Consider the following 26020-nt stretch of genomic DNA (forward strand, 5'->3'; position numbering starts at 1 on the left):
TTCAATGCAGATAAAAGAGGTTGGTTGATAAAAGTATGCTAATGGAGGGATGGACTTCCAGGAAAAAGGTCTAAAGCACTAAACCAGACGTGATGGGTGTACACAGCAGAACTGAGTATGAATCAATTATTTGAAGGTGGCCCTTTGAGCCACAGTGGTTTTTGTAAAATTACTTTCAACAAAAGTTGCTGAATTAAATACTGAATTACTTATGCTTGCTGAATTACTTGCTGAATTGCTGAATTACTTATCAAACTATGAGTAAAACAATGTTGCCAAATCTACAGAGAGGGTTTGATATTGTTGACTCTCTTGTTGATGGCTCTTTCTTTATGTAATGGTGTTGACAGACAGAGGCAGAGGTTCTGTGAGGATCATAAAAGAGATGAGCTGTTTTTTTTTTTTTTTTTCGATCAAGGTCAAATTTACAAAAAGGTTTTTCTTTACTCCTTTTAGTTGACTACACTGAAAAATGGACATACAACAATAAATATAAAATGATAAAAAAATCAACCAAAAACATTTAGATTTATGATTATCAATTTATTTAACAGTTGAAGCAAAAACAATTCTTAAGCATTATGCTCTTGGCTTCTGCTCCTTGAAGGTCTCATAACATTTTACTAAGAAGCAGCTCCAAGCGGACATGAAAGGTTGTGAGCCGTTTTAAAAATGAAACAGTAAGTTACTGAATTGAAATAAATCTGGCTTGGAACATTTGTCCAGACATTTCTGTCAAAGAGATTAGGTCTGAACACACACACAAAGACTTGCACGTGTTGCAAAGGGCAATCAGAAGCTACATATTATAAAGATCCCCGGATTATATTGTTTGTTGTATGGCTTTTTAAAAAGGCCCCTTGATCGTGTTAATTCTACGATCCGCTTAGCTAAAAAACCCCTGTAAGCCCATTAGAAAAACACTGGAGGCCTGGTGGTCCATGTGAGAAAAAGGCTGCTGGTCTTACTGAGCAATCATTTAACTGTGAAGTATTTCTGTGTACAAAGTTACAAAACATAGAAATTCCACTTATTTTGAAAGTTTTATTTTATTTTAAGTTTCATTTCTGTGGGAAACTACATGCAAACCCTGTGAGAATGTTTCAGCTGTTTGTGCCATTCCATACTTTGGGAATAAAGTGTTGAAGTCACATCATTTTAGTCTGTTTTCCACAGATATTGTTCAGATGAAGAAAACTGGCTTTTGTTATGGAGCCAGTACAACTCTTTGAACACAGAAGTAGCTTCACGTTTGCTGCAGAACGAGAACAGAACAGGTCTCCAGTGTCCTATACCAGCATTTATGGGTTTTAAGACCGTGGGTGTATTAAAGGGACAATTTATGTTGCCGGTGCAAAATTCAAACGTAAGTAAGGGTTAATGGCTGACGAAGTGTGCATTGTCAGAAATTGACGCACGCCGTGGAAGCCAAACTGTACTCTGCTTCGTGCCGGACGGTTGCTTTCGCAAAGTCTGTTCGTTTCTGATGATGCACACTTCGAAGACCATTAATCCGTTTTATACCATGTTCACGTACAAAATAAATAAACATTATATCAGTTTTTAGTACTTTATTCTTGTTATTTGTTTGGTTTAGATCACTTTTTTCACAAAAAGCTGACTATTTGTTACATGGTGATGCGGTAACATGACAATGCGCCGCACTGACCTCAACTGCAGCGGCAAAGGAAAGCGATATTTATATGCTGATTGTCACGATAGGTTAAATAAGATCAACTTTATTAATCTCCGTAGGGAAATAAAGCATCACTTCAGAGAGAAGGGTCACTTCTTACCACTTGTTTTTGTCCAGATCATAAAGCGATACTTTGTTTTAAAGAAGCCAGCGCAGTGATATAGAACATTTAGGCAATGTGACCGGAACTTCTTTTTTAGGCATGCTTTATTATAGTGCATAATCACTTTTTTAATCCACACCCAACAGCCAATCAGGATTGTATATTCACCCAGACCAAGGTATAATCATATTTAAAGTTCTTTAAAAGATGTCTAACTGTAACTTAAGATTTCAAAGGTTATGCATTTTCCATTAGTTTTATTTATATTGTATGATTGAACCAATGAAAAGGAATGATATATCACTCCTCACAATAAGTTGGGGATATTATTTACATCGGTGCTTCCTATTTGGTCTGAATTTTAGTGAAATATGTTAAAGTTTCCTTTGATATTACCAATAATGAATGAGAGGAAAAAACATTTTCATTAGTTGGATATTTGTTAACCTAATAGTTTTTTCACTTGTGTTGGCTTTTTCTACATGCAGCGTAGTTGGAATCTGTTGATTCCCATCATGTTTGCTCATTCTCTATCTTTACATTACATACAATCTCTGAGTTATTTAATTTGCAATATTTTTTATCACTTTTCACTATTCATTTTTGCTGCTTGTATTTTGCTTTCATTTTTATTTTTTTCCCTCTTTTTATGGGGGGGGGGGGGGGGGGTCCTTTTAATTTCCCTTTTTTATCTTTGTATGGCTATAGCAAACAGCCCATGCAGACACCCACCACAACATTATTAATTTTAATAAAGTTTTCTTTAGGGAGGTACACCAGCATAGAAATAAAAAAATATATATTTTATTTTATGTTTTGTTTCTTAACCTCTCATGCCTGCTTACTTGAAAATAGTCAAATAGCTAAAAATGTCAATGCATTCATTTGAGTTTTTAACTTTTTTATTATATTTATTAAACAATAAAAATGTTTTGAAATGTTTTCAAAATAATTCATGATCCTGGATTGTAACTTCAACTCCCTAAATTCTTTAAGCATAAGCCTCATTAACAGAGTTTAGTTGGAGTTTATTAAGCTTTGAATTGAAGAGAATAGAATTGTTGAGGACCATATAGAGGTGGTATAGGAGTATGTTTCTAAAGAACTAGCTCATTAGGGATTGATGCCAAACTTTTGCAAACACAGACTAGTTGGTCATGCAAACCTTTGCTTGCCATGCTCTAATTCTTTTCATCACCCTTAAACATCCCAGACCCGACAGTGCTCAGTTGTTTGGGTCAGTAAGAGAAAACATGGCAGAAAGGACAATGGCATAGAACCCATTTCCACGTAACAAAAGCCGAATGCCACCCATGCACTCCGTCCCTGAGACACGCTGATTGTGGTCTGTTTGAAAAGAGACTGACAATTAAGACATGGGAGATTATGTCAATTAGTTGCTTCTGTCCCACCTGACTGCATCGCCTCGTCTCCTGGGGTCTGCAAAGATCAGAGTTCATGACCTCACCGCCACTACACCATGGCTGCTACCCTTCAGCCTCGGTGGCGGGCTGTACGGTCTTAGCAACCTTCCAGCCCTGCACAAAAACAGACACCAACACACTTTCACTTCCCTCTGACCTCCTGTGCATTGCTGCTCGCCCTTGACCTCCAGTGTGGCGTGTGTGAAAATAAGAGAAAGAGGGGGTCAAAAGGCCTCTTGGGAAGACATTTATTTATTGGCTGATGCTTGTCTTTCCAAAAGTGTGTAAATCTTTTCTCCAGCCAAGTGCTTGTGCATTTATGTGGGGGGTGTGATGAGCAAGAACTTTAGCTTCCTCTGATGTGTTTGTGAAAGTATTTGTTTTTGTCTGAGTTATTCTGGAAGTGTTCAGTGCAAACAGGTGTGGACACATGTCTGACTGTAAATAGCTGAGTCCTATTTAATGCAAATGTGTGTGAGGGTGTTTGAGCGTGTGTGTGTGTGTGTGTTTGTACGCATATCTACTTTCCATTTGGCTGTAAATCTCTGAGCTGACTTGTTGGTTCAGTAGGCACACAGCAGTATTGGGACGCACTGATGGCCTTTACAGATGGCTTCAGGACCTGAGAACCGGAGATGCTCCACTCAAACTATTAATTTATTCATTTTCCACACTGACGTCAATGTGATTGTTTCCGAACACCAGAATCCCCTGAGAAATGGTTGGTTGTTAATTTTTTTTCTTTCTCGGTCTACAGCTTCAACCTTTCTGCAAGCTCCTTGTGTTCCGTCTATTTTGTTATACATTTATAACTTGTATACAGTGTTGGAGGATTGTCTAAAAGGCTTTGACTGCATCGGTCATGTCAGTTTGCCACTGAGCCAAGAAATATGTTCTGTTGTTTGAAGGCATTGCATTTTAAATCAAAGTTTACTGATCAAAGCGTAGGATAATTTGTTGATAAGCAGATACATGTTAATGTATGTTATTGCAGCTTTTAATTTGGCATTTCACTACATCCATAAATATTTTTTTCTTCTGCTTTTTAGAATTTAATCCAACTTTTTTTATTTGTAAGATGCTACACTGCCTTATGTTTAGGATTTCAGTGTTTCAAATGGAAAAACTGTATAATTGTGAATTTTGTTAATAAGAAATACAACTTCTAATCAGAGTACTCAATGTGTAATCAGATTACACGCTTCTGGGATTACTCAAATTCTATTCAGGATGTAATTAGCATCTAGAAGCAATTGGACACAAATTTCTTCCTGAAGCTGTATTATACTCAGTTTTCTACCAGTTTACCTGCAAAACAAGAAATCACAACCCTCATCAGCTTTCCAGATGCATATTTGTTTTTGTCAGTTTAAACGTTCAGAGACTGAGGAATCAACAGGTTTTTTTAAATTTTATTTCAGAAACATTTATGCAAATAACTGTCTTTGAAACTCAACCCTTATACGTAATTTCTCTGTATTGTGCTTTTTTAACTAGATAGATGAAAGTCTAAAGAAAATCAATGTTAGGTTACTCCCCCCAACACTTGAACCATTCAGTTGTGAAATTTGGGATGTTCTGAGCAGATAACTTCATAAAACTTTAGGAGTTACTGTAGGAACCTAAGCGTTGGATACTGAGCTCGTGGCATGAACGTCCATATTTGATAGATACCAAAAATGACGACAAAGCAAAAAAACAAACCAAAACAGACACTTAAATAATCTGGGGATAATTAACTGAAATGATGACAGCTGTGGATGATTGTTCACCTGAACCTGGTGTAACTGTCAGGAGGTGAACCTGAAAACAGAACATGACAAGAAAACACACCTAAAATGAAACACAAAGCTCATGTAGACAGCTAATTATGTTAAGAAAGAAGATGAATGCATCAGCATAGCAGCAATATTTCACTATCGCAAAGCACACAGCTCACTTGGTGTTTTGAACAAAAAGAGCATATTAACTCTAAGCTTGAGAAAACTTGGTATTTTATATTGAAAAAAATAAAAGGTTAAAGATCAGACGTTTGTTATCATTTTTTAAACCTCAGCTTTTTCACTGCTTTAGTTTAGGTTTCATTAACCCAAATTAAAGCAAAAGTTAATTTTGGTTTGATTTGTGTCAAGATAATATTGTGTAGAATCTTTTCTTATGAACTGTGCAACATAATGGTGGCATTGTTACACATAAACATTTTAGAAAGATAAGCAGACAAAAGCTAGAATGACAAAAATGAAAGTTTGACTGAACGGATGAGTGTGTTACAAACGTTCCCTTCAGGGCTGGTTCCTGAACTGAACATAAATCTGTTTCATGATGCAAGTACAAGCTCAAATCCCAGAAGAACTTCATCACGCAGGGAAAACAATTTTCTCAATTATTAAAGTTTTTTTTTAATGCTAGATCACACCCATCTTTGGCTTTTTCTTTTAAAAATGTTAAACCAGATCATTTTATGATTAGGGAAATAATTTTACATAAAAAAAGTTAGCCGTTACTCCTGGAATGTCAACCCAAGTACAAAGTGTGAGTAGCTGGTGTGTGTGTGTGTGACGTGTTTTCTATCCAGCTGTGAAAAAGGTGCTACTTATCAGCAAACGGCCATGAAAGCACACAAGGTTGCTCCTGTTCCACAGTTTCTCTCTGTGTGTTTTGTTATGCTGCTTTAACCCCTTTCCTTGTTTTACTTCTGTAGTTTCATTCATCGTTGTGCCTCTAACCAGAGTAGTAAACATTTTATCGGTTGATGTCCGTTCAAATTATCATTTTTTTATAAAGAAAAACAAGATCAAAAAGTAAGCATGTGGTGTTTGTGTGCCTTTTTTGGCATTGCTGGTCCCTCATCAGGCCCTTATTAACTACACAAGTGACCTTTGAGGAGGTGATGATGGGTTTCTTTGGGACGGAGCCAGGTTTCTCCCCTGTTGCTCTTTTCAGTTTTTTTCTTTCAGATAACTCCGTTTCAACATTAATGAAAAATCACTTTTGCTTCACCTGATATTCACAGTATTGTTTCTAAACACAGGCTGAAAACTTTCTGATTGAAATTCTTCATATTAAGCACCATTTATAATAAGTTCAAAAGTGGTTCCTAGCATCGTCTTCCGTTGTTTTTTTTTTAAATCTATTTTTGAGAACTGCTCACCATCTCCGAAAACCTTTGGAAATGGATCCATGCTCCCTGGCGTTCACACTTCAGATGCTCTCCAAAACTCCCCTCATTCTGGGAAAAATGGGTGGAAGACACTTAACATTGCGGAGGGTCACAGTTGATCCATCTTGGAGAATAAAAATCTTCTGATCTTTTTATTGCTGTAAATTAGATTTCTGTGCGTGTCCTGAATGATTAAAACCATACATGGTTTTCATTAAGTTGGTCATCTGCACTGCAGCCTGCTGTCTTTCTATTGCATCCCATTTTTATTCTGTTCCTCACATTTTGCCATTACTTCAATGATGATGCTCACATTAAAGTTGGCCATATTTTCAAATAATGTGTTGGGCGTATGCTTAAAAAAAATCCATATGAGCCGGACAATAAGGCTTTGGACAGCTAGGAACTCCCTTCAAAAATTGCCTTCACTTTTTATGTGGAGACGACATCAGCTCTGAGCAATTTTGCTCTAGGCGCCACATAGTTTTGAAGGCAAAAAAAGGATCTTTCTGTAATCTAAGAGCTCTGCATAAAGTGAGTATTTAAAAAAGCATGTCCTATTTTCACATGCTAAAGCCAGTGGGGAGTGAGTAAAATTCACAAAGACGTCGATAACTCTTAAAATTTGAATGAGCAGGTTTCTGAATAAAACATTTGTGGCAAAAAATAAATGATACTGTTTTTATTTCCTATATTATATTACATATATATATGTGTGTGTGTGTGTGACTAAGCTGTAATGTCAGAGCACATCCATTCCTTCTCTTGCACAAGATAAGTGTGTGAGACACATTTCTTGCATTTCCTTTATTCACAATTTTAATCTTAGAAGGCTAAGAAAAGGAAGGTCTAAACTATAATCTACTTGCAGCAAGCAGCTCTACTGAAGCTCACCATGTGATAACATGAACACCAATAAAAGAAAAAGGGTGCATTGTTGAATTGCATTAAGTCTTGTAAGCAACAACAAATTTGACAAAATAATTTATATATATATATTTTTTTGTAATTGAGATTTTTTTTTCAACTTTTTGATTATATTCACTAAACAAATTTACAATACATTTTTTTTATAAGACATACATAGTATCAAGTATCCATCGTTTGGTCTTTACTCACAATAATGTAAGTTTTAGACTAAAAAATAAAAAAATACTAACATGAATGTTCAGGAAAGAAAACACCTTATTTTCCCGCCGTCTCAAATTTGATATGCATAATTATAACATGCACTAACTGTAGACAACATGCAGTGTGTAACAAGTAGTCATTTAAAAGTATAACAATATGAATTCTGCTCATAATTAGCAAAACCTTTTCTGCCGTTTTGAAATGAACACGATAAGCCAATCTACTGCCTCTAGTGGACGGATAATCCACTACAGGACAGAAAAGATGGACCAAATTATGTTACAGTTGGCTTTTAATGAAATTTTGGATCATGGTATTAATATAGGGGTCTCAGAAATGCCTGTATCATAAAGTTGATATTACAAATGGATATAGGGTTTGTGATCTTCCGCTGGACATTTCTAATAATGCATTTTTTTTTTGACCTGATCATCCTGAGAAGCACTTAGTCTCTGGTGCTTAATTTTTTTGCATTAATAAAATAATAATAATTTGTCTTTTCTTTTGAAATGCACCTTTTAGGGGTGCATTTCTAATTCACACTTTGATTCAAACTTTTCTTCAGTAGTAACGACACAACAACAAGACACTTTAAAGTTATTCTTTATAAAAAATTTCAAATATATATTTTTTTTCATTTTCCTTTGATAGAAAACAAATATCTATCTTGATAACAGGACTACACAGAGGTTAAAATGTTAGGCAAAATTGTGAAAATAGATTTCCCATTGTTACAGCAACAGTATATTTTAATGTGTCTGATTTCTGCTTTCATACCATAACAGTTTAACAGAGACAAATTTTAAGGGAAAATAAATTGCAATCTTTAGAGACCAATAATGGGTTCTGTCCAAGGTCTGTCTTTTCTTCTTGCCTTCCATTTGTACTCGGTTGGATGTCGCGTCTGCCTTAAACTTCCTTCTTTTTCCAAATTTAAAATAAAAAATGATTTCCCCTCTACCACAAAAACAGTGCTGTACAAAGTCAGTCCAAGCATCATAAAGTCCAGTGGTCCAAGTCTTCTTTCTCACAAGCGATAAAGAGGAGAAAAGCTATCTAATAGCATTTGTATGAATTACATACTTTAAACATTATCAAAAGATAAGTGAGTCATCTACATTTCTTTCCTTTGATGTTTCTTACGTAGGACGTCTGAGGCATGAGCACCAACGCATCCTGCACTCCTCACTGCTTTATACAAGAAAACAAACATTCCCACTACCTTTGCTCTACTTTTGTTCAGTCTGTCTATGATCATTAAACTTTGCAGCATTTATAGTACAACAGATTTTTTGACAAGAATAGAGATTCAAGCAACTGTTTTTTGTTACCAGTAGAGCAGAGAAGATTCATTATAAGTGAGCCAAAGTTTTAGACAGATTTTGGATCCATCTCGGATCAGAGAGAAGTTAAACAGAAGTATGTGTTGGTGGAATGGGGTGAACAGTAGTGTCACTGGAAGACGGAGTGGTAGGTGGGACACTGGTGGGATTTCATGTACTTAATGGCAAACTTGAGCTCCTTGCTCTTCTTGTCCCACTTGTGAATGGACATGAGCAGCAGCTGCTGGTCCACTTTGCGACCCATGACGAGGAAGTGAGAGCCCAGGCTGTCCAGCTGGGAGCACGGGCAGTTGGCACCATTCTTGATGTACAGGGTGAGTTTCTTTAGATCCTTCTTTCTCAGCACTCCCTGCTTCAAAACCTTCTTCTTCTTTTGAGCTGCAATCAGCTTCCGGTCAGCCTTCTCCTTTTTCACCTCCTTGATTTTCATCTTCAGGACTGAAAAATAAAGAAGGTAAATATGAAAACTCCAATTCACTAGAATTTATCAGTTTTCTGATAAATGAGATCCCTATTTTTGACTAAACGTCTAATTCTTTTCAAAAGTCCTAATTTCTGTGCTAAAGGAGGCAAACAGTTTTTCATTGTCTAGTTTTCTTGTGTATTATAAAAAAGTATTTACTTCCTCTTTACTTATTTTTGGATGATTTACTAGACCAAGCTAACTTGAATTATGCCAAAAGAAGTCCATATAAGAGTTTGCATCGGTTAGCAACACGTCTTTCACAGCTTTTAGATGCTCTTGAAGCTTTTTTTAGATTATGGACATCATCCATCTAAATGTTTAAGACACAGGAAAAGCCTCAAAAAGATGGAATGATGTCACATGAGAACAAGAAGCTGAGTTCAACAGTTTGCATCGGTTTACCAGCAAGAAATGTTAGAAGATCAGGGAAAAATTTGCTGCATCTTTGATTTCTATTTTAAAAAGGTGAAATAGTCCAAATCTGGCAGATCATAAAAAGCCATGCAAAAAATAAATTCCACAATCTTTCTTGTTTCTTATTTGAACTTCCCGTCATCAGACCTTCACCAAGCTCTGGCCACATGATCTACTGTTTTGATGTTTGTTTCAGCAAATAGATCAATTGATAATCGTGACCAACACGTGTATATGTAGGTGGTGGGTGAAACTGTGCCGGGACTCCTCTGCATGATATTTTATCATTTATCCCAGGTACATGGTGCCTTAAGTTTGAGCAAAACTAAAAAAAGTTATTTTAGCTGTTGGTTTTACATTAACAGTATATTTTAAGGAACTTCATCTGTAACAAGCGTTTTTGTGAATAAATGTCATGTTAAAGTAAATAAAAAAGAGATTAAACAATGCAAATAATAAGACACAAACCCTACAACATTGAGTGTATAACACATAGTCATCTGCACAGCCATGCAGTAACAATGAGTGAAAACTAATATCCTCATTAGGATTATTATTCTCATCGGTTGCACCTTTGGAGCTGTGGATCAAACATGCACATTTTTACTTTGTTTTTAAATCAAGTCTTTGTTTAATTGAACTTTTTTTTTAAATAATTAAACTTTTTTTTGTTTATTTGCTCGGTATTCATGTCATTTTCTTTCAATTTGAGTCAAAATAAAACAACTGGTTAAAAAAAGGGCAGCTGGGCAAAACATTACTTTTGTCACAGATTCTGTTGTTCCATGGTTGTTCCACTTAAAGATGGGAGAGGTCTGAAATGTTTATCATAGATACACTTTAACTGTTAGAGACATAATGGATAAAAATAATCTATTTTTTATAAAATGTAGCCATATAATGGTGCATAAAATAAATATTCAGCTCCTCCAAACAAGCAAGAATTCTGTCCCTTACAGTCATATTACTTCCTCTTTAAGAAGCTTTTATATCCTCCAATTGCTGCCTGTATTGATTACACCTGTTTGAACTGGTTATCTGTAAAGAAACCTGTCCAGACCATTTAACAGTCAGACTTTAACTTCAACAAAAAGGAACGCTACACGACACGATATAGGGCTGCTGAGGTATTTACCCATTTATTTATTATGTCAACTTTTACTACCGCTTTTTACTACTTCTTAATTCTTACTCTTGCCATTTGTTTTTCTGACTGTTAAATTTATTGCTTGGCTACTGAAACAACTCAATTTTTCCCTCCGGAGGTCAATAAAGTCCCATCTTATCTCATCTTATCGTAAGACCAAAGTGCTTTCTAAAGACACCAAGGATTTCCTTCCAACTGGGGCTCTATGATAGATCTCACCTAGAAAGGTGATCTTGAGAGAGAACAGAGTTGCTTCCCAAAAACACCAGACCCATTGTCATGGCCGGCCCTCCCTATACGCGAATTACGCAGCCGCGTAGGGCCCCCGTCATCACCAGGGCCCCGAAGTGGCGAAAAAAATGAAATAAAGAAAGACCCAAATCTGGCAACCCATTTGATAGAATTTCCGTACCAACGTGCGCTCTGAATGTTGTGCAAAAGAAACTTGCCTGCACTTTTGTGATCCCCCCCTTCAACACACCTGAACCAATCTGGCAACCCAAATAAGGGCGTCACGCCCCTCTTAGCAACGATTGGTCAACATCATTCCATCTGAGCCATACACAGTGTGCATTTACGAGCGCATTTTGTTTCAATAAAGTTGGGAAAAAGAAAAAAACGAGCACATTTTATCACACTGATCAAAACGACAAGAGAACTTCATGCCAAAGAGATTTTATCCATCATTAGGAGCTGAAAAAAGATGAAGAACTTTAACATCAATCATAAGGTAAGTTTGGAGGATGTTGGAGCCGTATTTATACATTATCCTGCCTTACGGTGCAGCTGCGCAATTTACGTCAAATACTAATCGATCCGAGGTGAAGATTGCATAAACAATCCAGTTTGTCGTTATTTCCAATGGAAAACTCGAAAATAATTCTGTTATCCAAGTTTCCAAGATCATGAGGTCGGACATGACCTTCCAAAACGGCTAATAGCAGAGAAAAGTAAATAATGATTATGGTATGGTGGCTGAAAAATGTTTTACTCATGTTATAATCGTATTGTTTAATTGTTTTGCTAACACATATAGTGCGTTCTACATTTTCCGGTTTATGTCATTAAAAAACTGCTGTTTATTATAGCAGGTCAGGTAGTCTGACTTTTTCAACATTGAATGTGTCTTTAAATCTTGCATTGGCATGGAATATGGAGAATCAAAACTGCCAAATACATAGGAAATAAATGTTCTCATTTATAAATGATAAACAAAATAAATGTACTTATTTTAAAATCATGAACGTAAAATAATAGATAAGGACGTGTATAAATGCTTATATTTCCATTTATACTCAAATTAGTGTTCACATTTATTATTTATAAATGGGTACATTTTTTTCTTATTTGTATTTTACAGTTTTGATTTTACATAATGAGGATGTTCATGTTCGTTCATGTTCAGCCAACAGTTTCTTCTGCTCTCATAACGTATTGGAGGAGGTGCAGCGTCCACATCCCAAGATGTTCTTGTCATCACTAAGGATGTAATCTCAGGTAATTTTATAGCATGTAAAGTAATTTGAAAAACAGTGTCTGCATAACCCCTTTTTTCATAAACAGCAGCTGAAGAGAATGGAGTCCCAAGTTCTTCATAATTAAATTAATAAATATCACCTCATGCAAATAATCAAACAATAAATCTCTCATAAATGTATAAAAAAGATCATGAAATTGTGAAAAACTGGCTTTTTATTGGCTTTATCAGTGATTATTCTATAATAATATTTAATCTAGCCACAGGGGTTGCAAGCCAGTTGCCTCTGTGCCGGTCCCAAGCCCGGATAAATAGAGAGGGTTGCGTCAGGAAGGGCATCCGGCGTAAAAATTGCCAAAATAACCATGCGAATCATCCACAACACTTTAGACATACCGGATCGGTCGAGGCCCGGGTTAACAACGACCGCCACCGATGCTGTTAACCTACAGGGTGTCGGTGGAAATTTGACTACTGTTGGTCGAAGAAAGAGGGGAGGCAAAAGGGTCCGTGGCCAGAGAGAGAAGGGAAAAGGCAGGAACATAGGTTTGAGAATAGGGACTCTTAACGTTGGCACAATGACAGGGAAAGGCAGAGAACTGGCAGACATGATGGAGAGAAGGAAGGTAGATGTACTGTGTGTGCAGGAGACAAGGTGGAAGGGCAGCAAGGCACGTAGTATTGGAGGAGGATACAAACTGTTCTATCATGGTGTTGATAGGAAGAGAAATGGGGTAGGTGTGATTCTGAAGGGGGAGTTTGTAAACAGTGTTCTAGAGGTGAAAAGAGTCTCAGACAGGATGATGAGCCTAAAGTTAGAAATTGAAGGGGTGATGGTGAATGTAGTCAGCGGGTATGCGCCACAGGTTGGCTGTGAGTTAGAAGTGAAGGAGAGATTCTGGAGTGAGTTGGATGAGGTCATAGAGAGTATCCCCAGAGGAGAGAGAGTTGTTATTGGAGCAGACTTTAATGGCCATGTTGGTGAGGGCAACAGAGGTGATGAGGAGGTGATGGGCAGGTTTGGTGTGAAGGAAAGGAATCTGGAGGGACAGATGGTGGTGGACTTTGCGAAGAGGATGGAAATGGCTGTAGTCAACACTTACTTCCAGAAGAGAGAGGAACATAGAGTGACATACAGAAGTGGAGGTAGGAGTACTCAGGTGGACTACATCCTATGTAGACGAGGTTATTTGAGAGAGGTTAATGACTGCAAAGTGGTGGTAGGAGAGAGTGTAGCCAAACAGCACCGCATGGTGGTGTGTAAGATGACTCTGGAGGTCAGGAAGAAGAAGAGAGGGAAAACAGAAAAGAAGACCAAGTGGTGGAAGCTACAGAATGAAGAAACTTGTGAGGAATTTAGGCAGAAGTTGAGACAGGTTCTGGGTGGTCAGGATGAGCTTCCAGAGGACTGGGAAACTACAGCAGAGATTATCAGGGAAACAGGTAGGAAGGTGCTAGGTGTGTCATCTGGAAAGAGGAAAGACGGTAAAGACACTTGGTGGTGGAATGAGGAAATACAGGACTGCGTCCAGAGGAAGAGGTTGGCTAAAAGGAAGTGGGATGTAGAAAGGACTGAGGAAGGTAGACAGGAGTACAAGGAAGCGCAGCGTAGAGTGAAGAGAGAGGTGGCAAAGGCCAAACAGAAAGCTTACGATGAGCTATATGACAGGTTAGACACAAAGGAAGGAGAGAAGGACTTGTACAGGCTAGCCAGACAGAGAGACAGAGATGGGAAGGACGTGCAACAGATAAGGGTGATTAAGGACAGAGATGGAAAGGTGCTAACAACCCAGGAGAGTGTACAGAAAAGATGGAAGGAGTATTTTGAGGAGCTGATGAACGTGGAAAATGACAGGGAAAGAAGGGAGGAAGATGTGGTTGTTGTGGAGCAGGAAGTAGCAGAGATTGGAAAGGAGGAGGTTAGGAAGGCTCTGAAAAGGATGAAGAGCGGAAAGGCCGTTGGTCCTGATGACGTACCTGTGGAGGTATGGAAGTGCCTAGGAGAGACAGCAGTGGAATTTCTAACAAGGTTGTTCAATAGGATTTTAGAGAGTGAGAAGATGCCTGAGGAATGGAGGAGAAGCGTTCTGGTCCCGATCTTTAAGAACAAGGGTGACACGCAGAACTGCAGCAACTATAGAGGAATAAAGTTGATGAGCCACACAATGAAGCTGTGGGAAAGAGTAGTGGAAGCCAGGCTTAGGAAGAAGGTGGAGATCTGTGAGCAGCAGTATGGTTTCATGCCCCGTAAGAGCACCACTGATGCCATTTTTGCTTTGAGAATGTTGATGGAAAAGTATAGAGAAGGTCAGAAGGAGCTGCATTGTGTGTTCGTAGATTTAGAGAAGGCGTATGACAGGGTGCCGAGGGAGGAGCTGTGGTACTGTATGAGGTCGTCTGGAGTGGCAGAGAAGTATGTCAGAGTAGTTCAGGACATGTATGAGAGAAGTATGACGGTGGTGAGATGTGCTGTAGGTCAGACAGAGGAGTTCAAGGTGGAGGTGGGACTACACCAAGGATCAGCTTTGAGTCCTTTTTTGTTTGCTATGCTGATGGACAGGCTGACAGACGAGGTAAGACAGGAATCTCCCTGGACAATGATGTTTGCGGATGACATTGTAATTTGCAGTGAGAGTAGAGAGCAGGTGGAGGAACAGCTAGAGAGGTGGAGGTTTGCTCTGGAAAGAAGAGGCATGAAGGTCAGTCGTAGTAAGACAGAATACATGTGTTTGAATGAGAGGGATCAAGGTAGAAGCGTTAGGTTACAGGGGGCTGAGGTGAAGAAGGTGCAGGAGTTTAAGTACTTGGGGTCAACAGTTCAGTGTGATGGGGAGTGTGGAAAAGAGGTGAAGAGGCGAGTGCAGGCAGGTTGGAGCGGGTGGAGGAAAGTGTCAGGAGTGTTGTGTGACAGAAGAGTGTCAGCAAGACTCAAAGGAAAGGTGTACAAGACAGTGGTGAGACCAGCTCTGCTCTATGGGTTAGAGACGGTAGCAGTGAGACAGAGACAAGAGGCTGAGATGGAGGTAGCGGAGATGAAGATGTTGAGGTTCTCCTTAGGAGTGACCAGGTTAGACAGGATAAGGAATGAGTACATCAGAGGGACGGCTCATGTTGCCTGTGTTAGCGACAAAGTCAGAGAAGCCAGACTGAGATGGTTTGGACATGTTCAGAGGAGGGATAGTGGATATATTGGTAGAAGGATGTTGGAGATGGAGCTGCCTGGCAGGAGGGCAAGAGGACGGCCAAAGAGGAGATACATGGATGTCTTAACAGAGGACATGAAGTTGGCTAATGTTAGGGTAGAAGATGTTCATGATAGAGTGAGGTGGAAAAGGATGATTCGCTGTGGCGACCCCTGATGGGAAAAGCCGAAAGAGAAAGAAAGAAGAAGATTCTATAATAATATTTCTTGTTTTTTAGCTGCAGAAGAAACTGCTGTCACCACTTCTACTGTTGAAAGGCAAACATTTGACTGTTTTACTTTTCACTGTTTGCTTTTATTGAAGTTCTGTATCTTATGTTCCAGAGGCTCCAAGAGAGGCGTGTATGGAAGAGGAGCAGACTGGATCCAAAATTCCACCTTCCTCCAATCCAATTGGTCCAGCTGAATGGCCAACCACACTCTCTGATCCAGTAAGAATGGATTTGGTGCAGAGAGGTCCTTTTCAGACTGAGAAAGACTCTGACTTTCCAAAATCCCCCTCATTGAGCTGTTGTGTTCTTTATGTTGGATTGTTTTATTGTTATTTGATTTTCTATTAAGTTGCTGTTTTAAATAAGTTGGAGTTTTGTGAATGTCATTTGTTGAGTGCCTAATGTTACATTAAAAAATATATCTATATGCATTTGTCATTCATATTTATTTCTTTGCATTTAAAATTTGTTGTGCACCACTAAATGTGCATCCAACATGCAGGCAATTTACTGTATTCAATTCTTCGGCAGCAACAATAATTCACAAATGTATTAATGGAGATATCTCATTTATATTACAACAACAGTTGCGCTTTGTTGGTGCTGCAGATCAGTTAGAGGGCCCACAAATAAAATTTCGCTTAGGGCCCACAGAAGACCAGGGCCGGCCCTGCCCATTGTGAAGCATCGTGGAAACTTCAGGCTTTGGGGCTGCTTTTCTGCAAATGGGACAGGCCGACTAATCCGTATAAGGAAAAGGACCATGTGAGGTCAGACTTTGGGGATAAACTTCCATCAATGAGAGCTTAGAATATATATTTTTTTCTCTCTTGTGTCATTATTGGTTGTTGTCTTTGTTCGACAGATCTGTTTTTCCAGTGTATTTTCATTTGTTTGTTGTTTGTTTTTTTGTGTTGCCTCACTTAAAATAAAAAAATTAAGTAAAATTAAAAAAAGAATATGAAATGTGACTGGATCTTCCAGCATGACAATGGTGCCAATCCCATCACCAAGACAATGAAAGAGTGGCAATGGGTGGGGAGTGGCTCAACTAGACCTCAATCGAATAGAGAATCAGTGAAGGGAGCTCAAAGTCTGTGTTGTCCAGCAGCCACAAAACATCACAGTTCTTGAAAAGATCTGTAGATCTGTGGTTCTTGAAAGGATCTGCATGGAAGTATGGACCAAAATAGCAGCAACTGTGAGTGAAAACCTGGTAAATACCTGGAGGAAACGTTTAACCTCTGTCAATATCAACCAGTGTTACAAATACACAATGACAGTATAAAACTGATCTGTTTTTGTTTTGTTTTTTTATATTCCATATGATTTCCTGAATTATTGTGTAAGTGTATCTATGATCAACATAACAGATCTCTCTCATCCTTTTAAGTGGAACAACCTGCAGACTCAGTTACTGACAAATGCTGTTTGCCCCTCCACTACCATTTTTTTCTGTGATTTTTGAGATGTTTTTATGACACAGCAGACTCAGCTTTCTATGGTTAACAAAATGCTGTCTCATGTTCATAAAGTGGTATTTTCACATCGGGGTATTTATAGAGAACAAGCAGGTATTTGAGAGCAGTTAATCTGTGTGAACATTTTGACAGATGAAATTAATCAAGGGTTTGGACGGAGGCGCGGGAGCGGTATGAGGCGTCACATGCACGCCCAGGTTGGTTGGACCACGGCCATTTTCACTTCTCGCCTGCTTGCCTATGGTTGTACAAACACCCCTCAGTGTGAATGCTGCACATGTGAAGTGATCGAATACTCAAGAAGGAATGCGTTCGTGTTTATGCGCTGCACTTGTGCGCCTACATGTCCGAGTAATTTTGTGAATGATTGCATTCATGTATGTGCATGCGTTCAAGTAAAAAGCCACAGTTTTTGCTTTGTCTTGTTTCTCCTCTAAATGGACATCACGTTGAGTCACATTGAGTCAGAAGTACAAGGAGAGAGGCCCAGTGTGCAGCCTGGCAAGCATCTTTGTGACAAGCTGTGGCTGCGTCTGTACACAAACTCACCCCCTCTAATGAGAGCAGAGAGAAGCGGGCTGTCATCTTGAGAAGAAACAGATTTTTCTTTAAGCTAAAGCGAGTGGTTGCCAACTGCGTTAATGTGTGCTGCCAGATTAATATCGTAGCCGGCCTTTTCTCATCGCATGGCGCTTTATAAAGAGAATAATCAAAGACAGTACCACATTAAAGGGGTTTTCCTCTACTGTACAAAACTGTAAAATCCTTCATCTTACCAGTACATTCACTTATTTTCCTTTTTATCTATTTTATGTCAATGTGCTTACAGACTTTTCTGCCATATTTATGGATTCAGGCATCCATATTTTATTTTAGTTAAAAAAAAAAAAGATGTCTCTTATTAATATTATATTTCCGTTTAAACGTCACATTTTTTTGACCTTCTAGAGTAAAAAATGTAGCCCCGATATGCCTATTGATGCAAATATGCATCAAACCACTTCACTCCAAGATAACCTTAAGTTAGCATCAACTTTTTTTCCTTCTGGAAGGATCCCAATGTATCAACTCCTCTTAGAAACAATTACAATTACAATAACAAAAAACGTGTTCACTTGCATAGCTTTTTACAACAATGCCCCTCCTCCTGGAAACTAAAACACCTAAAATGTGCATAAAGTCTAAAACTGTTAGCATGATTTGAGGCTGGACTGTTGATTTGTCTTTTTCAATTTACTTACCAAAGTCACTGGCGCAGTAATGCTCCATGATGTTGTCTGTTTTCAGCTCGTTGTCACATGGTGGGCAGACCTTCGGCACTGAAAGGACAGGGAAACACTTTGTCATCATTTGGAGAGAATGATTTTTTTACTCAGGGTCATTAAGGCCCGATTAGCTGATATTTAACAGCTGGGGTCACAGCGAGTCGAGCCAAAGTCGTGATGGTGCAAAACACTTAAACCTTGAATACATTTGAGTCACATATTTCCAGCCCCCTCCAGCTCCTCTTGTCAGAGGCGATTTGCCGGGGAGCAAATATTCAGTCCAGTCCAGCAGACTGACTGATGTTTGCCCTGCAATTACACTGGAGAAAATGTTTTTATTCTGCCCGTTGTATATTTTGGTGGTGCAGGCGTGGTCTTGGCCGTGCAGAAAGATAAACGCTGTGGCAGGAGCTGCTGAACATGGTGAAAAGTGGTTCAGTACACAAACACAGCCAGCTCTCGGGCCACACACCAACCACACATTATGAAACAGCGAGAGGAAAGGTCTGTGTATTTGTAACTCCAAATTTATGGTCACGCAAGCTTTGCCCAGGAGCACGTTTGGCACTGGCTTGCTTTGATATGAGGTTTTGGAGCTGTGCTCCAACAGAGCGTAGACACATCATCATCGGGATCTTTTATCACTCTTTAATATAAAAATTTAAAACAACATAACCCGTCTTAAGAGGTTGGTTCTGCTCGTTGAATATGAGCCCACCATTCCAAAAAAAAAGCTTGAAACCAAGCTAGTCTACCACATATAGTATAAGAAGTGAAGGAGAAAAGGATGTCTTGGAGAAATCTTCACACCACATATGCAGTCAGCATCTTCATATCAAAGAAATCTGAAATAAGAGATGACTGGTTTGCAGGGAAAGTGCCGCTGCTGCTGAGTGAGCAGCCTTTTTTTTCCAGAATGACTCCTTAACAAAAAGTTACATTTTTTAGTCATTCACTTACCACAATGTCTAAAATATGTCCTCCTCACTCAGTTTCCTCTTCTCTCTTCTTCTCTGACTCCCACCCAGAAACATCTTCTTAAACACATGGGACAGTACGTGTACGGTTCAGCCCCCGGGGTAAAAATCAGAGTTCAGAGGTTATCACCCCAGTCCAGACCTCAGCGTCTGGACAGATAATCACAGGGGTCAAAGTTTGGCATGCTCCGCTGCGTGGGTCCCAGGGATGTGTGTGCCTGCGCATATGTGCGTGTCAGATGTAGCTGAACCATGTTCTTGTAGAGCAACTGCCAGTTTTTCTCCTCAGAGGGTTCCCATGCTTTCACAGTCAGGAGGCCTGTGAGCCCAGGGTCAGGCTTGTAATTGTCTGGTGCTGACATGAAGACTGAAACACACACTTTCTCACACACAACCACGCACTGACAAGGAGAGATCGAAACGTCTCTGGATTTGTCTGTTCTGAGTTATTTCTTTGAAGCTGTCGCGTCTTATTGGGCCTGCATGGCCATTCATACTGGTTTCACCGGGGTGGTATGCTGGAAGGAGGTCCAGCTGTGTTGGTGCCAGACCATATGTCAGAAGAAAGCAGCGCCTCCATGGCTCTCAGTTGAGTTTGGACGGAACCCCACGGTTGGATCCCACTGAGAATTCACTTAAGCAGTAAGTGCCCTCATGACTGGTCTCTATTGAGGAAACCTGAGTCGTGTTCTGATTGAAACAAATGCCCCATGGCTCATTACTTTATACCTCTTTCCTGGATGTACTTCTGTAGCCAATATTTTCACTTGATTATCATTTTAAATCAATTTAACTTGTTTTTTATTATCCTTGATTAAACAGTAAAAACTATCTTTTGTTAAAGCCAACTTCGGACTGGTTTTGTCATTGGCTTGCTTGAGGAGAAATTCTCATTGATTCTGACAAATGATATTAGTGCAAAAATCTACTGATATGGATGATGACTGATGACTAGAGCTGCTTTTGTGGTCCCTTTGCAAACATCAAGCCTTATTCTTTATTCTTTAAAGTTAATATTGCTCCTTATTGGATCCCTGCTGTGTCTTTAAGATGACTACAGAAACCCCCAACAAAAAAGCTATTGAACTTATGGGTCTACGCTTGATGTCAGGGGGGAAAGGATGTGAAAGGTCATCTGTAAGACGAACAGAAGGCGACCTGCTCTAACAGCGTGGTCACCTGATTGCTTGTCTTGCACCTCATCGCCTGTCTCCAACATTCATGGGGAGGAACATTTCCTTTCAAATATTTCCAGGTCAGCCCTTCAAGTTATTCCTCATTTGGTCTCTTTGCGGTCAGAGCACCAACACTTATGATGGTTACAGAGCTAAAACTGAACATCATGTGTGATTTATGTTAACGTCTGTTTAAATGTGGGATGCAGGCAGACAGAGGAAGTCCTGAACATGGCCCAAAGGCACTGCATGACCCCACCCGCACACTGACACACACACACTTCCCACCCTCGATTCACCAAAACAAACCCCATACGGAACAGAAAATGGACGCAAGTTCTCTTCGGTGGACAGAGTATTGGATCACATTTTCCTTTTTCATGTAGCAGCCAGGTCCACATGAGTGGCATCCATTGTGCTGTTGAAGCCCTGACAGAGTAGCCTGTCCCCTGTAACATAGCTGTAACCTAAACCAGTCACATCACAAAGAAAGACTTCGGTAAAGGTAATATCATTCATGGAATGGAACATTTTTCACTTTCCCTTTATTATTCTAAATGAGAATAAATGTATAAATACTTAACAGCCTTTAACAATTATTTAAATGCACAAATGTATGTGTGTGAAGTGACATCTAACAAAAAACTAAAACATATCACATTTATGAGCCTTTTTAGTTTTTTTCACTTACTCATAACAATTATTCGGCTCTTTTATCTTTACCTTCATTTAACATCAAATCATTCTACAATGAATGTACCTCAACAAAGAGAAGCACTAGATTATGACCAACACACCCTGCAGAACAACGTGTGAAGCGTCCTCCCTCTCTGTCTGATATTTAACAATGTCACAAAGGTTGCACTAACATCTCAGAGAATTGCAAAAACCTTTAAAAATGTGTCAGGGTGTGGAAGAACATCTGCTGCGCAAACTTTAGAGACGGAAAACAATGAACAACACTGTCAGTATTTATCACACCCATTTATTTACTGACACGGGCAATAGCTAAACGCAGCATCATTGGGCTGGAGTTAATGGAGCGGCAGAAACTGTTGTCTGCCTGACAGCCCCAGCTCAGCCGGGCTTTTCTGCTCCACAAAAATGGGCCTCTTTTTGTCACCAGTCTTGCTTGTGTTCCCAGTAAAACATAAAGACTTTTGTTTCACTTAATCACACCCCACAGAGCACTGACACACACATGTGCCAAATCTTATCACTCACACCCAAAATGCTCTCAATAGTGGCAGTTTTCTTCACTTTTGGGGAAGAGAGGTGAAAAGTGACTCCAACCCAGTAGTTTCCACAGACACTCAAAGCATGCTGGGTTGTGTAACTGCAGCATAAATCACAGCATCTGGGCCCTCCTAGATGTGGAGAGCACCAGGCAGTGCAGTGCTCAAATCTTGATTGACCCATCTCCTCATGATTCAGATGGATTACAGCAGAATTTCTTTCATGATCCCAGAGAAAGAGCACCAATCAAAGATGCCGGACTTGCAGAAAGCTCCCTTCTAAGAGCTCTTAGCTGAAAGTCCTTTTTTATTATTGCTGGATGATTTTCTTTTCTTGCAAGTGTGTGTAAGCTTGCAGATGCAGTTTGGAGTTTGTCCTCTGGAGCTTATCGGCACATCTGAGAATCTCGTGTGTCTGACAAAAGGCCAGCGACCGAGCCTTTGGGCATGAAGCAATGTGCATTCACTCCAAATTTTAGCAAATAACAAAGGCACACTCCACTTCAGTTCCTTACCTACAACAAGATTCTTTACTCTTGTTGTTATAAATTCAATTTCTGCCTTTTTATTTGTTCCTAAAACGACTTTAAATTATAAAACTAAAATCCTTCTTTGTACTGTTCCTTGTCATCTTGCCACGTCTGATCTTTGTTTGTCTAGATTATATAAGAATGTGACAGATGAAGTTAAAGCTTCCTCCCTCTTGGAGAGCATGTGAAAAAATAAATTACAACTCTCCAAAGCAAAAATCTCATGGTTGATAACTGTCCTACAAAAACAGAGCGGCTATTTTCTCTAATGGAACAAGTAAGCTATGCACACTGCTGACCAGGAATCAATTTTCATTTTCTCTGCTTTTTAAAGATAATCAGGACAGATAGTTGGAAGTCAGCATGTTTTAAAAAAAAACAAGAAAGAAAGGTGTTCTGGGCTTTCAATGGCTTTTCCTGCAGTGAAATTTAGAATTCTTCAGAAAGAAAAGAACAAGCTGTTGAGAATCGACAATAAACAAGGGAAGTAGTGGAGACAATTCTTTTTTTCTATGAAAGAAACCAGAGAGTGCAGCAGAAAACAGCCTTGTTAGCTAGATTGATGCCCCGTCTGCCTCTCAGGGTACTCTGGATCCCTTTTGCTTTCTCTCCTCTCTATTCGGTTCTCTCAACAATCAGACTTCTACCATTTTCCTTCTCTGCCTCCCCCTCTTGTTCTGTCATGTCTACTAATTATCAGGAGCTTAGTAATTGGCCTTCTGGTTAATTAGCCTGCTGGCTGCGAGACCCAACAAAAGCTTTGAGGACTGGGACACAGTGGGGACCATTCTACTCCTCCGTCTAAAGACTCTCATCAAATCCCTCTCAGCGCTGATTGTTCTGTAAAAAGACTGCTTAAATAGTCATGGTATTTGCACAAATACAAACACAAAGCCTAATAAGTTCCAACTCAATTTCCCACATTGACATATCTGCCTGTGTTTCTCCTCATTGATTTTAAAGGTTTTTATGAAGATGTGCGTTTTTCTGCTCGTAGGAGCTTGTAAGTGGAAACCCTGACACAGGACATTCCCAATTGCTGCACTGATTGATTAGCTGTGGAAAGATGTCTACTGATAAAGGTGAGTGTGCGTACACTTTCTTCTTTTAATTAAGACGTATATAACATCCTGGTCAATTTATCTTAACTTGATGATCTGTCCTCTGGAGTCTTTCAGTCTCTCAGGTCTGTTGCTCCCTGAGGGGAGTCAGCCCTTCTGAAATGTCCACTTTCTCAGGAACGTTCCCCTTTAGCCTCCTCCACCCACCCCTCGATAGTCTTTCACTTTGACCACCAAACTGTTCTCGTGGCATTGTTCATGCTGTACACCTAAAATGTAGCTTCTTTTATCTCTACAGTTTTACGAAGACAAAAAGGTTTTTAAGGTTTTAAATATTAAAGATAATAAAATTAAATTTTGGGTAAATATGAATGTTACAACAGGTGTCACCTGACCATATACAAATCCCCACTTAAAACACTTAAAACAGTTTCTTTTTGTTGGGTGTGAGAGTGTATTACCTGGAGGCAGGGTGGCGTGATTTCCAGCAAACTGCATGGGGATGCAGAGGTCATTATCGATGGGGAACTTGTCGCAAGTCAGCATATCTGGCCAGGGAAAGCCATAGGTCTCCATCACCGGAGCACAGCTGTTCCTGACAGCTTCACACAGAGATCGGCAGGGATAGATGGGTCTGTCCAGGCACACAGGCGCAAACAGTGAGCACAGGAAGACCTGGGTATCAGCATGACACCTTTTGGCAAGGAGGGGCACCCAGCTGCCCGCCTGCTGCTTGACTTCAGGCATGGTCTCGTGGTCCAGGAGGTTGGGCAGCCTCATCTTCTTGTAGCCCACATTGTGGCACAGGCGCAGGTCAGATGGTATGTCCACACACTGCGGTTGTTTGGTGTAGAAACGGCCATTGTGGAAGTTGTCTGACTGCCAGCTGTAGTAGTCGTACTCATCCGCAGCCACAATGGTAAGCAGGAGGAGGGAGAAGAGCAACAGGCCAAGAGCCAGGCCAAAGGAGCTCTGGGTTAATGCCCACCTGGGGCTTTTTTGTCCATGTGCCATGCCTCTCTGAGTTCAGAACAGCAATTCAAGAAGGTTGTATCCAAATTTTCCAATGCAACTTTGCAGGAACAAAATGCAAAGAGGAACAATTGAGCTACGAACAATCTATATTCCTATTTTCCCACTATGGATGAAGAAAAAACTCAAGTTTAATTCCCTTCTTTCCTGGATGACAGCTTTCAAAGTCTCCCTAAAGCACCTCCCAATATGACTATGTGTGCCCCAGGTGGAGTGGGGATGTGTGAGCAAACAAGTAAAACCTCAATTTTTTCTAACCTGCCTTGCTCTCAGCTTCTCACTCCTGCTTTTGCCCTCACAACTGTCTCCAGCTCTCCCCTGTGCTGCCTGCCTATCAGTTTGTTGCTGCAGAAGAGAATCAAGACTTTAAGAGGCAGCGGTGGCTGCTTTCCTCAGCTGCCTGCCCCCCTGACACACTCACAAAACATGCATTTTTCCTACTGGCCTCCCTTAGATTCACTCACAAGAGCTTTGACCAATCACAGCCATGAAGGGAGGCTCCCAACGGTCAGGACACTCCCTCTGCCCCTTACTCCCTACAAGTTGACAAGAGGGAGGAAGAGACAAACCCATGGCAAGTTACCCTGTTTTGTTTTCATCTGTAAAAATGTGCAGCAGGTGCTGTGATAGTCTGACTCAGAAAAACGGTAGGAGCTACAGTTATCAAAGACTGCATGTAACCATTTAAAACACTCATTTAAATTAATAACATCGCAAGAAAATTCAAATGATGCAACAAATGAGTTGAAGGTGCAGCGTAGGAGGTGCTATAGAGGTGGCCAGGTGCTATACAGGCACTGTGCAATTTATACAAATGTGTATATTAACTGCGAATCAGGTCACACTGACCCTCAATCTCTTTCCCTCGGGGCTCTGTGAAGGCCTTCAGCTTTGCACCAAAGGGTCATATTCAGATTTGTGAACAGGATGTGGCTCGATCTTGTGCTACTTTCACACATGCTCAGAAAAGTGCATTCAAGCGACCACTACCAATGAAAGGTCTACGTAAACATGCGTATATTCGTGTTTCAGCCTTCCGTGATCAAAACCTCTGTTTACAGGTCACTATGCATATTTTTCAGTCTATTTTCGGGCTCTACAAAACTCGCACCCATTGATTGACAAAAGTTAAACCAGTTGAATTTTGACCAATCAGGGGCTCGGATTTGATAGTGATGTAAGGATAGTACCCTTTTTAAAACATGGAGGTGCCAACCGTTTAAAACTTGATCATATAGGAGAAATTGATACTTGTGGTTTGTGCCTGGCTGGAATAATGTGACACCAAGTCTTTCATATATCGGAATAGAGCTGTGAAAGAAAAAGCCTGGAGCAGATTTGCAGCGCTTTGACATACGCACCAAGCCTCCTTCAACTGTGAGTAGATGCGCTTGTATCTGGTCCAGTGTGAACACCATATGCCAAAAACGGATTCAAGAATGCCAGTTTAGCTCATCCCTGAATCCCCATCACATGCCCGGTGTGTACA

The 26020-nt window shown here is 39.9% G+C and overlaps 1 protein-coding gene across 1 annotated transcript; it reads right to left on the reverse strand.

Moving 5' to 3' along the window:
- Positions 1-8101: 8101 nt before the first annotated feature.
- sfrp5 (secreted frizzled related protein 5) lies at positions 8102-24954 on the reverse strand. Its single transcript, XM_004077142.3, has 3 exons — positions 23961-24954; positions 18498-18575; positions 8102-9295 (listed from the first exon to the last, which is right to left on the reverse strand). The coding sequence occupies exons 1-3, from the start codon at positions 24511-24513 to the stop codon at positions 8967-8969; spliced, it is 960 nt and encodes a 319-aa protein (XP_004077190.1). The 5' UTR covers positions 24514-24954; the 3' UTR covers positions 8102-8966.
- Positions 24955-26020: the final 1066 nt, after the last annotated feature.

Source organism: Oryzias latipes, chromosome 15 (assembly GCF_002234675.1).
Source record: "Oryzias latipes chromosome 15, ASM223467v1".
In the NCBI taxonomy this organism is placed as follows: Eukaryota; Metazoa; Chordata; class Actinopteri; order Beloniformes; family Adrianichthyidae; genus Oryzias; species Oryzias latipes.

Bases quoted from the DNA above. Each gene is read 5' to 3' on its own strand.
- sfrp5 (XM_004077142.3), bottom strand. From the start codon at position 24,513: ATGGCACATGGACAAAAAAGCCCCAGGTGGGCATTAACCCAGAGCTCC. The intron at 18,576-23,960 runs GTAATACACTCT...CTGTCCTTTCAG, and splicing joins TCACGCCACCCTGCCTCCAG to TGCCGAAGGTCTGCCCACCA. The intron at 9,296-18,497 runs GTAAGTAAATTG...TTTATTTTTCAG, and splicing joins TTACTGCGCCAGTGACTTTG to TCCTGAAGATGAAAATCAAG.